Raw genomic sequence first — 15,544 nt, forward strand, 5'->3', positions numbered from 1 at the left:
CGTCCCCGCGGCCCTTACCGTACCCCCACTCGGGCACACGCGTCTCCCTCCCCGCCACCGAAGCCTGAGCGCCCTTAACCAGAGTCAAACCAAAACAAGGCAACCTTTAATTCTCCTCCCCAGGACTTCAAACTACGCGTACAAACAGTCCCTCGAACTCTATTTCTCGGCCTCCCCGTCCTCCCAGCTGTCGTTTTCTGGGGGTAGCCATGCCGAGGTCAGGCTGAACCCCGAGGGGCCCGGCCGCCTCTCCCCCTCCGGCACCAGGGCCGGGGTGGCCGGAAGGCCTCGGCAGGCCGGGTGGTCAGCCGTCCCCGGCGCGCCGGGGACAGACGCGCGCGTCCCAGAGCCCCGCCTGGCTGCAGCTTCAGACGGCTCGGGAGAGTGACAGTGGGGGACCCCAAGGAGGGAGGGAGGCGCGCGTGCGGCTCCGGGGCGGCTCCCGGGGCGGTGGTCCGGCCCGATTGGTCCCCGGTGGCCCTAGAGGGCCTGCCACGGCTTCCCGATGGCCTGGATGTGCTCCTTGGCCTTGAGGCGCAGGGCCGCGATGCTGCTGTTGCGCGGGTCCGCCTCGTCCAGCGGGAACTTGTCCCCGAAGCCGGGCGCGCACGGGTAGGCGGGCGGCGGCGGCCCGAGAGGCTGCAGGCCGGGGCCCAGCGGCGGGGAGTTGAGGAAGGGCGGCGGTGGCGGCGTGTAGCTGGCGGGCAGGCTCTGCGCCGGCGGCCCGAAGCCCGGCAGGCTCTGCAGCGCCGTGGCGCCCCCGCCCGGCAGCGGCGACCCGAGCCACGACTCGAGCGGCAGGGCGCCCCCCGCCGGCCCGCCGCCGCCGCCCGGGCCCGTCCCGAGGGGCGCCAGAGCCGCCGAGGGCGGCGAGCGGCTGAAGGACAGGAGGGGCGAGTCTTGCAGCTTCATGGACGACACCTCCAGCTTCTCCTGCCGCCGCCACTTGGCCCGTCGGTTCTGGAACCACACCTGCGGAGGGCAGCACAGCGGCCGTCGGGCTGCGGCGGAGGCGTGGGGACGCGTCCCCGCCCTGCGCCTGGCTGGACGACCCCCTCGCCCCCCGCCCAGGAAAACCCCACCCCTACGCTCTCCTTCCTTTTGCATCCCGTCTTCCCCTTTTTGCCTCCTCCCTCCTCTCAGAGTCTTTGTCTCATCCGTGTCCCACCCGGGCCCCTGTTTACCTCACCCACAGCTGTGGCTGTATCTGTTTCCCACTCGCGGCACACAGCAGGTGCTCAGGAAAAAAAAGTGAAGTTAACCTTGGGGATCGGACCCAGGATTTCGGAAACCACATGGCACCAGATTTCGGTGACCTGGTGGTTCGCAGCTCCCCTTGGCACTTTGGTTTAGACTTTGCTTCCTCCCTCGATGGTACTGCTCTCGGTGGCTGGTTTCCGCTCAGGCTTTCTGTGCTTGGCCTACCTTTCGGCTCGATTATAAACATATGCATACACAAATACTCTAAGTACCCTAACTGGCCACACTGGGTGTTAAATTCCATTTCCAGGAATTACTGGTTGTGGTGACTGGTGGAAGCAAGAGGGGGTGTTTTATCCCGAGCTTGAGTTGCTGCTTTAAAAAGATCTTCGTTCTTATTTAATTAGTATCCCTTTAGTATTTCTGATGTTTCTTATAAATTGCTTCCAATGATTACAACAGCTCACGTTTACTATATTTACGTAGACTTTTCGGAGTCAACTTTGACATTACTATAAGATGAGTTCAGTGAGTTCAAGCCTTTCTTTCTTTCTTTCTTTCTTTCTTTCTTTCTTTCTTTTTCTTCTTTCTTTCTTTCTTTCTTTCTTTCTTTCTTTCCTTCTCTTCCTTCCTTCCCTCCCTCCTTCCTTTTTTTCTTTACATATAGAAAGTCCACACCAAGAGTGAAGTCTGATCTCTTAATGATAAAATGTCTATTTCTGATTAGGTAAAGGCACAAGAAAAGGTGTGACGAAGGTGTCACCACCAAGTTACCACCCTTGGACACAGAACAGAGAGTTCGTTGGTCTAGTTTAGTAGAGAATCAGAAAGAACTTTGGCCAAACTGGTGGCCTCAGTGATATATTTCTAGAGGGAAATAGGAGAATAGCTGTGACCTCAGAAGGGAGAAGGCAGCTTTGAGTCAGTGGGGGAGGGGACCTCCTAGAAGCACTGAGGAAACAGTCCCCCAGCACCTAGGCGGAGCAGGGCAAGTGTCTGCAAAGTTAGGATTGGGGGTGGGGCGGGGGAGAGAAAAAGAACAAACCCGTAAGTAACCTCGTCCTCTTCCCACAAAAGATTCATCTACGTAGCTGAGGCCCTAATTTCCCCCAGAAACATGAGATAGTTGCTGATAATAGAAGAGAAACATCAACATGGGAAGGGCTCTCATCCCACGGCTTCCTCTAATTCCCTGCAGGCCCCACTCTAGCCCCGGAAACATCAGCTCTAGTCTCCCACCCAGTATTCAAAGTCAGAGAACTAAGGACCCGGACGTCCTTTCTTCTAGGGCTGAGCTGCTGCCCTCCACACAGCTGGAGGCCCACAGTAGACTCCCCCCCGCCATCTGATTACATCATAGCCATGTGTTAAGAACCCGCCATATGTTGGGCACTGTGCTGGCCCTGTGGTCACAGAGAAGTCGCAGACACCGTTCTCAACAAGCTGATGACTTAAAGGAAGAGCCCAAATCCCTAAACGAATAAAGAGGGAGGAAGGAAGGTAGGACGGAGGTGATGTCAGGTGTGAAGGCGCCCCTGGTTGGAAGACTGTCTCTCCTCTCCTTCATCTTTCACTTGTGTTCTTTTCCTCCCCCTCCCCCACCCTCTTCCCCCCACCCCCCACCTCCACCCTGAAAAGCAGGTGCAAAAATGTCCACACCTTCAATGAAACCATTGCAGCTCGACTGTCCCCAAATTAAGAGAAACAGAAGGGCCCTTGCCATCCTGAGTCACATGAGGGAACTAGTTTTGAAAACCATGATATTTACTCATTACTTGAAACTCCTAAATGAGCAGAAGGGACAAAAGGCAAAAGCTTGGCCCCTTTTACTCTTAAGGTAAGGCGAAAAGCCCCCGAAGGTCTGAATATCTTCACTCCCTGGAAATCTAACTCATCAGACACACGCACAAACCTCATCTTAGTTCCACCGCCTTTCAGATGCAGTGAAATTTGTTCCCAATGACTCCCTTTCAGGCCTCTGCAAAGTCTCCTAATTTGGAAATCCTCCCAGATTTTTCACAGATGACTAGCAAATATTTAAGGCTTTCAAATATTTTAATGATCAGGGATTAAAGATAATTCAGCTTTAATTAAAGCGAAAACCCCTTTACGAGAGAGAGAGAGAGAGAGAGAGAGAGAGAGAGAGAGAGAGAGAGAGAAGGCCTCTGCAGCAGCGGGAAGTTTGGTTGGATGTACACCAAAGAAGCAAAAGTCAGTTTCTGAAACAAATCCACCAAAACCTTCAACTGCAGGCGCCAGGGTCCTTGCAGGCAGACGGGGGCTTTCGTTTCTCAGCAGGGTGAGCGCAGTAACTGAGGAGGTGGCATTCGGGGGCCCCAATCCGCCCCCCCTCCACGCTGCCTACATGCCCTCTCTACTCACCGCCGCCCGCCCCAATCCCGGCTGCGTCTACGGAACTGTCGCCCTTCATCTTGCCAGCCATCTCTAATACCTCTCTTTAGGTTAGAAGAGAGACCCCCCCCCCCCCCGGCCCAGGGAGGTGCGACTACAAACTGGAACAGAATGACCCGGAGGCGGTCGTGGGGCCCAAGGAAGATCTGCGACGCTCCTTCGAGGCTCTGCGCGAGCGGAGCCGAGGAAGACCAATGGGAAGCGTCCCACGTGAAATGCGTAGACGCCGGGATTCAAGGGAGCATTTGGCTGCGGCTTGGGCCTGGGACCCTCCCGGGGACCGATCGGGGGCGCTTTACCTGGACCCGGACTTCGGGTAGGTTGACCTTGCCTGCCAGCTCCTCGCGGCTGTACACGTCGGGGTAGTGAGACTTCTCGAACGCGCGCTCCAGCTCGTGCAGCTGGTATGTGGTGAAGGTCGTGCGGTTCCTCCGGTGCTTCTTCTTGGGCTGCTCCTCGTCCGACAGTTTCGCGTCGCTGGTGGCGGGACCGACCGGCAGCCCTGGGCTCGGCCGCGCCTCCCCAGGCTCCTTGGGGCAATAGGGTCGAGGGGCTGGGACGAAGAAGCCCCAGAAGGTCAGGGACACTCCCCGGAGTATCCCTGGGCCCAGTCGGCCTACCCTGGGACGCCGACAGCGGGACGCGGGCTCCTCCCGGGCGTTGGACCGGGAGGTCGGGGATAAGGCTGCGGGGGGCCTCTAAGCTTTCTCTGAACGCAAACTGGAAGCTTATATACACCCCCAAACCCAATCCCGCGCCCAAATGCCTTAATAAAAGTCGAGGTAGGGGCTCCGTCCTCTTGCAGAGCTCCTAAGTTTGGGCACGCCTCAGGGCCCTTCCGCGGCCGGGGGTGCGCACTCACCTTCGTACTCGGGAGCGGGCACCGGGGCAGACTGCGCGGAGGGCTCGGCGCCTCCCCCCGGCGCCTTGGGGCAAGCGGCCCGCGCGCCCGGCCTCCTATCCCGCTCCTTCGCTCCCCGAGCGCCCGGCTCCGCCGAGAAGGAACCGAGGATCCCGTCGTCCTTGGTAAATCCCAGGATAGCCTCGATGCTGTGCAGCCGCGAGGTGCTCCCTCCCGGGCTGCGGAGCAGGTGGCCGGCCAGCGAGAAGCTGCCGTCGGCCATGGCGGGGGCGCAGCCGGGCAGGTGCATGGGGAGCGCCAGGAGGCGGGAGGGCGCGGCCCGCGCTCTCGCAGCGCAGCCTGCTCGGGAGACCGAGAGAAGAGGCTCGAAGTCGCCGCTTCCCGGGCACGGCGGTCCCACCCGCGGGGGCCCGACCCAAGGTCAAGCTCGGCGGGCGACGCGGGCCCCGGCTGCGCGCGCTGGAGGCGGGCGAGCGCTCGGCCGGCGGCCGCCGGGGTCTCTGCAGGAGTCTGAAGTTCGGACTCGGGGCAGCCGGGGCTCCGGGTGCTAAAGGCAGCGAGCCCGCTCGCCCTGGCTCCTCCCCTCCCGCCCCGGCCCCGGCCTCTTCCCTCGGCCCCTCCCCCCGCAGCGAGGCGGGTCCTTCCCTCGCCCGCCTCGGGGTCCTCGCTCCGCCGCCCCGGGCGGGGCCGCCGCGCCGAACTTTCCACCCTCCACCTCTCGATCCGCTCCAAACGCTCCACACACAACCCCGAGGGAAGTGCGGTGGGGTGTTTGACGGGCCTGGGGACCCGGCTCTGGGGCCCGCTTCCCCCCGGTCTGGCCTCAACGGGGCCGACGCCCTTTGCCTCACCTTCCCCCACCACCCGGTGGGCTTGCCTCGCTGCTCGGGCTTCCCTCCCCCTTCCCTCCCCCGACCCCAGACTCGCCTCTGCCTTCAGGCACACTTTCCTCCGCCCGGGCAGAGTGCCCGGGGCGACCTTTGGAAAGACAGAGCGTACCGCTTCCAGGCTCTGGGGCGTAGGGAGTCAGTCCACTCACGCTACTTCTCAGTTTGAGTTTTCCCTTCGCCCTCTTTTTATTCCCAAGGGCACTCCTCTTTCGGCTCCGTAGGCCCAAGCCTCGGTCTTCGGGTTTATTTTGTTTGTCGCTATATTTTTAACTACTCCTTCGTGTCTCCTCGGACTCGCGCGGCCGGCAGGCCCCCTCACTCCAGGGCCGAGCCCCAGGAGGCGGTGGGGCCATCTGTGCCTGCACGCCCGGTGACCTCAAGTGCCCCACCGCCCAGCAGGAGGCTGGGAGGCCCTGAGTCGGACACGCCGCCAGGCTCAGGCCCAGTGGAAGACCCAACAGGGGTCCCTCACCCTCGTAGACTGTTCCTGGAGAACCCTCTCCCCACCAAACAATCTGCAGGCCAAGGAGAAGGCCCAGCCTCAGGCTGGCTGGAGAAGGACCCTCGTCTGGGGTGCAGGCCTCTCACGTCCTGGGAGGCGGGGGTGGGGTGGAGGGTGCGGCTATAGGCGGAATCTGCTGCATGCATGTCTTTCCACTTGGGGAGCCCCACGGGGCCTCCGTGGCGCAAACTGGAATGATGGTTACTGCAGGCAAGTGTTTTTTCACATCCGCCATCACCGTGGTCGCCACTGATAACCTTGTCACTTCTCAAACCTGATGCCAGACCCCGCACGCCCGTCCACCTTCGCCAAACTATTGGCAGGAAACGTGAACCCAAATGTTTTCCCAAGAATCTCAGGAACTCGAGATTCTTATTCTTTTTCATTTCCCCAGTTTTATTGCGATATAATTGACGTACAGCGCTGTGTAAGTTTAAGGTGGCCAGTATCATGATGTGACTTACGTTTGTTGTGAAACGATTGCCACAATAAATTTAACATCCGTGGCCTTACAGACACAAAACAGAGTTTCTTAAAATCTCCTCTGTAATAGGGGCTCCGATCTCCACGCAGGGGCATCTCCCCCCACCCCCATGCCCACCGCTAGTTTATTTCTGCTTGCATTCGGATGAGGGGTTACCGCCTCCCTTCCCAGGGTCCCCCACTGACGTGGGCCATGCCAGAACCTCAAAAGAAAAGAAAGGCCAGCCAGGCGCTGGCCTTGAGGAGTTTAACGTCCAGCCTGGGAGACGAGACAAAGGAAGAAACAAGGGAGAAAAAAAAACCCACCTATTTTCCAACCCCCACCTTTATTTTATTTTTTTAAGTTTATTTATGTAAGCAACCTCTATACCAAGGGGAGCTGCTCGCTGGTCAGCCAGGCGCCCCCAAAGTCACAAAAGAACATGTGACTATATTAAGGAGCATGGAATGATGAATTGTCTGTGATGGGCATATGGGGTGGTCATTACACAAATCGCTCTATTTTTTTTAGTAGGCCTATAAAAAGGTAAATTAAAATAGCAAGCAGGTGAGTTTGCAGTAGATAGAAATTGAGCTTCGGATTCAAGTGAGAAATTGTGGTTTAAGAGAAAGCTACATTAATGATAATTAATATACACTTTATAGTTTCTGCACGATTCTTTATACTTGTCAGATCCTTTTCACGGTCTTCACATCACAGGATCCTTGAAACCAAGCGAGGTGAGGGGGACAAATATGTCTGCCCCGTTTTATATTATGTTATTATTAACGATATTTTTTAATGTTTATTTATTTTTGAGAGAGAGAGAGACAGAGTGCGAGTGGGGGAGGGGCAAAGTGAGAGGGAGACACAGGATCCAAAGCAGGCTCCAGGTTCTGAGCTGTCAGCACAGAGCCTGACACAGAACCCGAACCTACAAACCGAGAGACCATGACTGGAAGTCAGACACTTAAATCGACTGAACCATCCGGGTGCCCCCGTCCCCATTTTATCGAAGAGGAAACTGAGGCTCAACCTGATGCAGCTGGTAAGCGGAGGGGTCAAGACTAGAGCTCAGACGACCTGACTCTTTGTCCAGTGTTTTCTGCCTACCGCTCACTTGTAATAAATGGTGGAGGGTGTGATGTTTATGAGAAGAATAAAGGCACATCTGAGCCCACAGTCTCCATCTTTAATCCTTCCCGGAGACCGAATGCTGCATCTAAGAGGCTGAGATGGTGGCAGCTCAGCCTCCCAGAGAAATGAAGTCAGAGACCGTGGACAGTGGCCTTTGGGCGCTGGTGTCCGGGACTAGCGAACAAATCCTTGAAAGGTTCCCACCACAGTCCAGGCAAAGCCTGCCCCTGGGGCCCTCAGGCTTTCTAGGCTGTCCAAGGCAGTGTCCTCCTAACAGTCTGGTGGCACCCCACAATGTCCCACAGGCCAATTACATAGACCAGGTGACTGAGGTTCTGATGCCTTGGTGACCAGAGGACAGCCACAGGGATAGGAGATTGGTGTTTGCCGTCTCCGCTATGACCAAGAATCCTTTTTATGTAAACTTCCCCAATATTAAATTGATTTCTATAATCGCTGCTAAACAAAGATCGGCAGTGTTTTCTTAAGCTTCTGCCCACACGCTAAGGGGCTTATAGCCTTGTTTTCCAAAGTTAATTCTCTCTGGGACTGCCCAGCTCTCCCTAATAGGTCCAGGTGAGGTTAACTTTTATTTACTGTTTATTTCAGAGTCTTGAGAGAAAAGCAGAAAAGACTTCAACAGCCAGGACTTCGGAGAAACAGGGCAAAGCAGGACAAGGGGAGCTTGGGGCTTCCTTTGTGCAGGACATAAAGAGCTAGTCAATACCCTTGTGGGCACGATGGAGGAGTACTCCAAGCAATCAGCCGGGGGTCATTGTTAGGGGCTAATCTACATGTGTATTTCCCAAGAACTCGATTAGGGAAGATGAATGGACTCGGCCATGTCCCTAATTCTTCTAGCATGAAGCAGCATTTTTTCCAGCAGTTAGGCCCGCTTAAAATCAGCCCAACTTCAGCAAAAGTAAGGAGCCTGCCTTCTGAACTCCACCTCTGTTTAATTCATTAATTCATTAGGTGGATCAAAGAAAAATCCCTCCTCCCAGCCCGCATGGGCTTACACACAGATAAAGCCCCTTTAAACTTGGCATGGCCCAGAGAAACATTTCCAGAAGTGAGGAGAGTGAGGGTGGTCGGGGGCTTGGGAGGGTCTTCAGAGTGGGAGGTTCCGGGTGATGTGGGAAGGACAATATCGAACAATAATTGGAGGAGGAGGGGGGAGATTTTGAGGAGAAAGGGAATGGGGACAGGCCAGCGGGAAGACAATGAAAGCTAAATGTAACCAGCAATTATGGGAAGTTGTAGGCCAAAGTGACTCCTTTATCTTGGATGCATGCGCGGGGACCCATGTCTGGAAGCATTCTAGGCGGACTGCCTCCCCCAAAACACTCTTTCGAGCAATGCACATTTGAGGAGTGAGTTCCCTGGGCACTGGGTGAGCAGGTGGCCTGTGCGCACGGCGAGCTAATGGCATTTGACCCTAGCCTCTGGTAATTTCACCTTGAAGCGATGTTTTAGGTTGCACTTCATAAAGTGCATGAAGCCACCGCTATCATCTGGATACTGACTGTTCCCTTAGTGGATGTATTTTTATCCCGGAATAATTCCACTTGTCTTGGACCACACTGGAGGACCATCTCCCCTGCTAGCTCATACACGGTCTTTCAGGGAAGGCAACTTCACTTTAGTTGTAGCCCAAACTCATATAAACATGAAACACGCGTGCGCGCGCGCACACACACACACACACACACACACACACACACACACAGAAATTCACTGAAATTCAACACTGAATTCACACACACACTGAAATGCAACAAATTATATACATATATATGACATTCACTGAAATTCAACACTGAATTCACACACACACGCTGAAATGCAACAAATTATATACATATATATGACATTCACTGAAATTCAACACTGAATTCACACACACGCTGAAATGCAACAAATTATATACATATATATGACATTCACTGAAATTCAATACTGAATTCACACACACGCTGAAATGCAACAAATTATATACATATATATGACATTCACTGAAATTCAACACTGAATTCACACACACGCTGAAATGCAACAAATTATATACATATATATGACATTCACTGAAATTCAACACTGAATTCACACCACGCTGAAATGCAACAAATTATATACATATATATGACATTCACTGAAATTCAACACTGAATTCACACACACACTGAAATGCAACAAATTATATACGTATATATGACAAATCATATATATATATATATATATATATATATATATATATATATATATAACAGTTATTTTTTTTTTGAATACTATATGCCAGTGGGCACTCTTCTGAGTACTTTACGTGGATTACCTAATTAGTCCTCACAATAACCCTATGAGGTAGACAATATTATTATTTCCATTTTATAGGCAAAGCGTCTGAAATATAGGTTAAATCACTCGCCAAGTTTGCACAACTGGTTTCGGGTGGAATCAGGACGTAGGCGTTTTTTCAGTAACGTGCCCATCTAACCACCTCCCAATATGGTCAGCTTAGATGACATGCGTTGTGAATTTTCCTGTGGCTATAAGAGAACTAGCAGATTAAAAAAAGAACACTTGGTAGTCAGAGGATATAGGAACGTTGCGGTTCAGGGTTTGGAGGACGTGTGAGTGAAAAAGTTGTGATGGGCAATTTACAGTTTATTTGGTCAATTATAATGATGACAGGTATGCTAAAAAAAAAAAAAGATACCGCTCAACTTCTCACGGTTGTCCCATAAAGCTGGGTGAATTTTCTCTCCGGTTCCAGAGTTCCAACTCACTCCCAGTGTTTAATGTAAAAATATATTTTTAAGCATCAACCCCTGTGGCATTTATTTTGTCTGCCTTTGATGTCGTGAATTCTCCGCTATGCTATACTGTACGTTGTATGTCATGGGCACAGGACGCAAGCTGCTGAAAACTGTGGAGAAGACAATCACCCAACTCTCTCTTCAGCTCGGTGCTTGTTCCTCTCTCACTGCCAAATCTTCTACTCAGTGAAATATTTTCCTACCTGAAGCACAACAGAAGGAAAGTCAGGAAAATGTTCTTAGAGATGCTTGTCGGAAAACCCATCTTTACAAGTAGACAACCAATTATGACTATCGTTGGACACTTTTATCACATTGGCACAGATGATAAACACGTCCCATATGTCAGTTTACCACTCACTATGGCACTCTGAATATTTTCTACGATTTTCAGACTAAATTGAAGCAAATGTTGATATAAGGATCCTGCGGCGAACAATAACTCCCTCATATACTTGTAGCTAAAAGACACATACCAATGAAAAGATGGGCATCATCTAGGCATTTCGGGCTGAACTGAGATGGGCAGACGGTAACAGACATTTACCCCAATCGCAAGGTGAAACCAAGGGCAGCTGGGAGCTGCTGAGTTTCCCGGTGGTAACAGGCTGTTTGAAAGACTTCCTTTTGTGAAGGAACAGAGACCACAGCTCTCTGGAGATCATCCGTTAATTAGCAAGAAGGCTGTCCTTTGGCCTTTCTGTTGTTTCCCAATCACGATATTTTTAGGAACACCAGCACTTAAAATTAGTTTCTGATTTAGTTTTCTGGTATTTCAGAAGATCGTATGTTTAAGACTTAGGAGGAGGGGCGCCTGGGTGGCTTGGTCGGCTAAGCGGCCAACTTCGGCTCAGGTCATGATCTCGCGGTCCGTGAGTTCGAGCCCCGCGTCGGGTTCTGTGCTGACAGCTCAGAGCCTGGAGCCTGTTTCAGAGTCTGTGTCTCCCTCTCTCTCTGACCCTCTCCCGTTCATGCTCTGTCTCTGTCTCAAAAAAATGCTCAGTGATTACCTTGTCTGCTCTCCCAGTCCTCGCCCCAAACTTTCCCTTGGAGATGTGGAAATCAGGGCGGAAGTGATCTGCCCATGATGAGACAGAAGGGCTGTGGCAAGGCTTGGACTGGGGGCCAGTCTCCAGACTCCCTGACCCTCTATGACTCTCCGGCACGCTAAGCTCTCAGGACCCGGCACCTGGAAGTCCCACGCTTATAGTCGAGTAAGCCCGCGCATGAATCCTGGAGGAGCGTGCTTATTGAACAAACGCAATGAAGTTACTTTTCATACTACTCCCTAATCACTTACCAACCCAATTGCCTCGGCCTGGGTCCTCAGTTTGCTTTTGCAGCTGATGCTAATCCAAGTAGCCTCTACGTAAGAGAGAAAAAAAAATTCCCTTGGCAATAGATTTGCAGGCCATTTGGGCAAACAACTATCCACTGGCGTGCTAGCATCAGCCTCCAGTGGCTTGTGAGAGCAGATGATTAGTATTCCTTCCCAGCTCTGAGTTCACTGATGTCATATTAGTGGCTTGAAATGAGTCATAGTGGGAATATTTTCACCACAGAAATTGGCAAACGCTGAAAATCCAGGCATTCTCCCTCTTCCCCCAGCCCCCATTAGTGGGTTCAAAATATTCGCTCACATACCAATGTTCTTACTTCATTAAAGAGTGAAGAAGTCAGAAAGTATTATTATGATTAAAGCTAATATATGATCTATTGGGTAAGAGATGTCCACCTTTCTTGCCAGCAAAATGGAACATCTGCATCATTATCTCAGAATATGTAAATAAGAGAGGGAAACTTGGATTTCTGCCGGAGAAATGGGCTTTTCTGGAGTTGTCAGGCGCAAAGCTATATTAGGATAATTCCTCTTTACTTGTTTTCTAATTAAACTAATTGAATTCAGAGTGTCTAGGGGATGCACGGAGACATTTATCTCAAGGGGATGATGGTCTTGAAACCCATCAATCCTCTTTAGAGCGCTAAGAAGGCAAATCCAAGGATGCCCATTCTGCAGCAGCCTTAACCTGCACGCACTCAGTTTGGCCATCTCCGGGATTCTCCTCCCCTCTTCTTTTTGAAGGGACAGTTTATCAGGAAGGCAATTCTGATTTCATTTTCACAGCACCCTATGAGGTCAAGACTTCCCCCTTCCCCACTTCTTACGTGACACCTCTCATAGAACACTTCTGGCCACTCTCCTGTCTGTTCCAACTTGTTCACGGAACTACAGTCGCATTGGTCTTTGCCTCCTCTTGAAATTCTCCAAGCCCCCTTCCTGCCTCAGGACCCTTGCACTGACTATTCTCACTGTCTGAAATATTCTCCCCCAAATGTTCACATGACCCTTCTTGTCATTTTATTTTTGCTCATAGCACCTTCCAGTCTCCAAAACTATCTTATTTATTATTTGTTTAGTTGTTTGTTACCAGTCTCCCCTCATTAGAATCTAAGCTGCGGGAGAATAGGGACCTCGTCTATTGGATCCCTAGCATTTGCACACGTGTTACACATGGCGGTGGTTGATTTAATGAAGAACAGCAAGGAACTAGATTTTACAGATGAGGAAACAGGTTAAGAAACTTGTCTGATTGCACCCAGCTATTAATTGGCACAAGTAGATATTTCTGCACGTTCCGAGGATCAGTCATCGGAAACTTTCTGAAAGAGTAATTATTTCCCAGGTGTTTGGGAAACGTCAGACTGCTTTGCTTTCCTTCCTAAATAGCCAACAGAGACCATTTGATCGCTTTCAAAAGTCAGTTCAGGCCACTCCAGTCTTGTTAGCATCAGCGCGGCCTGGGGTTTCCTCCCCTGTCTTTGATGTGAGTGTTCATCGAATGAGGAGACAGGCTCCATGCAAGGCCACAGCCACCGCAGCCACCAGGCTCAGGCCCACCCCACCCCCACCCCCGGCTTCTCTGTTAGCGGGGTGCCCCATCCTAAGGATGCCATTCTTTTTCCAAAGTGGCTCCTGCAATGCTCCCGCGGACTATTAGCTGTGCTCTGCTTTTACAGCCCGCCTCAACGTCATAGACATTTGTTTGCAAATTTTTATTGTACTTTCTCCTTTGACCCCTTAAGCCTTAAAAATGCTGATCTTATATATCCTGACCCATCTAATTAGCCCCTTTGAACCACCAGATGCTTTCCATAGGGTTTTCAAGACGCTCCCCGGAAGTGTCTTCATTCAGCTGTCGGGAACTTACCGCACTTACTAAAGGACGTGTCCATTGTCACCCAGAGGAATGAGCTTTAAAGAAATACAACTGGGAGCTCTTTAAAGTTTCCTGGAATGACTTGAGAAAGCAAGCAAGCATCACGTTGCGCGTTTACGCTATCTTTCTACAGCTCTAGGAATTTGACACCATCGAAGAATGAGGTCTTCAGTTTATAGACGGGGTTGACAACACATAGTTTTTCCAGGAGAGCAGCAGTTTAGAGTAGGGTAAAGAAGCTGAACTCGGATACCCGTGCAGTTAGCACACTTGCAATGCTGCTTTGGGTTAGGTTTGAACTTTTTCCGTGATACAAGTTTTTTACTTTTTATTATTTTTAATTTTTAAGACATGCTTATTTGAGAAAGAGAGAAAGAGAGCGGGTGGGGGAGGGGGAGAGAGAGAGAGAGAGAGAAAGAGAGAGAGAGAATCACAAGCAGCCTCCGTGCTATCAGTGCAAAGCCCGACCCGGGGCTCGATCCCCATGAACCATGATGTCTTGACCCAAGCCGAAATCCAGAGTTGGACGCTTAACAGACTGAGCCACTCAGGCAGCCCTGCATAGGTTTCATTTCTATTGCTTGGTGTTTCATTGTATGTTTCATTCAACTCATGTATTGCTTGGTGTTTCATTCATTCCATGGTTGTGTGTCCATCCCCCTGATGAGGGACACCTGGGCTGATTCCACATTCTTGGACACATCTTTTTGAGGACATGTGCTTTCAAATCCTAAGGGTGAAATGCTAAGTCAGAGGGTAGTGTAGTTGCTTAGTCTGTCACTCGCGTATGAAACTGACAGAACTTTTCCCCAAACTGGTTGTGCTATTTCGCATTCTCTCCAGCGGCATAGGAGAGCTCCGACTGCCCCACATCCTCGCCAACACTTGTCGGTTTTTAAAATGGTAAACAATCGGGGCGCCTGGGTGACTCAGTCGGTTGGGCGTCTGACTTCGGCTCGGGTCGTGATCTCACCGTCCATGAGTTCGAGCCCCGCGTTGGGCTCTGTGCTGACAGCTCAGAGCCTGGAGCCTGCTTTGCATTCTGTGTCTCCCTCTCTCTTTGCCCCTCCTTCATGTTCTCTCTCTCTCTCTCTCTCTCTCGCTCAAAAATAAATAAATAAACGTTAAAAAACTTTTTAAACGTTACACAATCTAGTGGGTCTGTGGTAGTATGTCATTTTGAAATTGCTTTTAATTTTCATTTCCCTGACAATTACACCGAGCACCTTTTCATATGCTTCCCTTGTTAGATGTCTGCTCACATCTTCTCCCTTTCTTTATGTATTTGTTTTTAACAATTTTTACTATTGAGTGGTGAAAGTTTTAAATGTATATTTACGTAAATTCTAGACATGTATTTATACCTGGCAAAAGACTGGAATTTGGGAGATATATATATATATATATATATATATATATATATATATATATATATATAAATTTATATATATTTTTTGTGAATAGGATTTTGAGAATTATTTGTTTCTTCAATAAACATGGGGTTATTCTATTCATCTGGTGTCAGGATTTGTAAGGTGTATTTTCTTCAGAGAATTTGTCAAGTTCAAAGTGAGACCACTGAGTCGTCAAATGTTTGGGCAGGTAGTTCCCTATAACGCTCCCTTATTAAAATGTTAACATCTGTAGGAATCTGCAGGTGTATGCCGTGTTTTGGTTTTGATGTTGATAATTTGTGTTCTTTCCTTCTTTTCTTGAGTGATCTGTCTAGCACCTATCAATTTTGTTGATCCCCTTAAAGAACTCACTTTTGGGTGTTCTTAAAAAAAATAATCGCCTGCTTTCCTAGCTTTATTTCATTGATTTGTGCTCTTGTAGTTAGTGTTTCCTCCCTTCTACTTACTCTGCTGTGTTATGTTTTCACGAAGAGTATCTTGGGTAGTTTGTTCAACCTTCAGCAAACTTGGCTAGATGCAAACCCCAGACTGTTTCCCCTAGGTGGGCAGGAATAGAATTCTTAGTTCAGTTGTTTGACCTTAACTGGGCTGCCTGGAGTCTGCTAATGCACGCACAAATCGGGGATTAG

The 15,544-nt window shown here is 50.6% G+C and overlaps 1 protein-coding gene across 1 annotated transcript; it reads right to left on the reverse strand.

The window, feature by feature from the left end:
* Positions 1–480: 480 nt before the first annotated feature.
* On the reverse strand, positions 481–4,763 carry RAX (retina and anterior neural fold homeobox). The gene is made up of 3 exons (XM_042911546.1): positions 4,475–4,763; positions 3,912–4,165; positions 481–972 (listed from the first exon to the last, which is right to left on the reverse strand). The coding sequence occupies exons 1-3, from the start codon at positions 4,761–4,763 to the stop codon at positions 481–483; spliced, it is 1,035 nt and encodes a 344-aa protein (XP_042767480.1).
* Positions 4,764–15,544: the final 10,781 nt, after the last annotated feature.

This window comes from Panthera leo, chromosome D3 (genome assembly GCF_018350215.1).
Source record: "Panthera leo isolate Ple1 chromosome D3, P.leo_Ple1_pat1.1, whole genome shotgun sequence".
NCBI lineage: Eukaryota > Metazoa > Chordata > Mammalia > Carnivora > Felidae > Panthera > Panthera leo.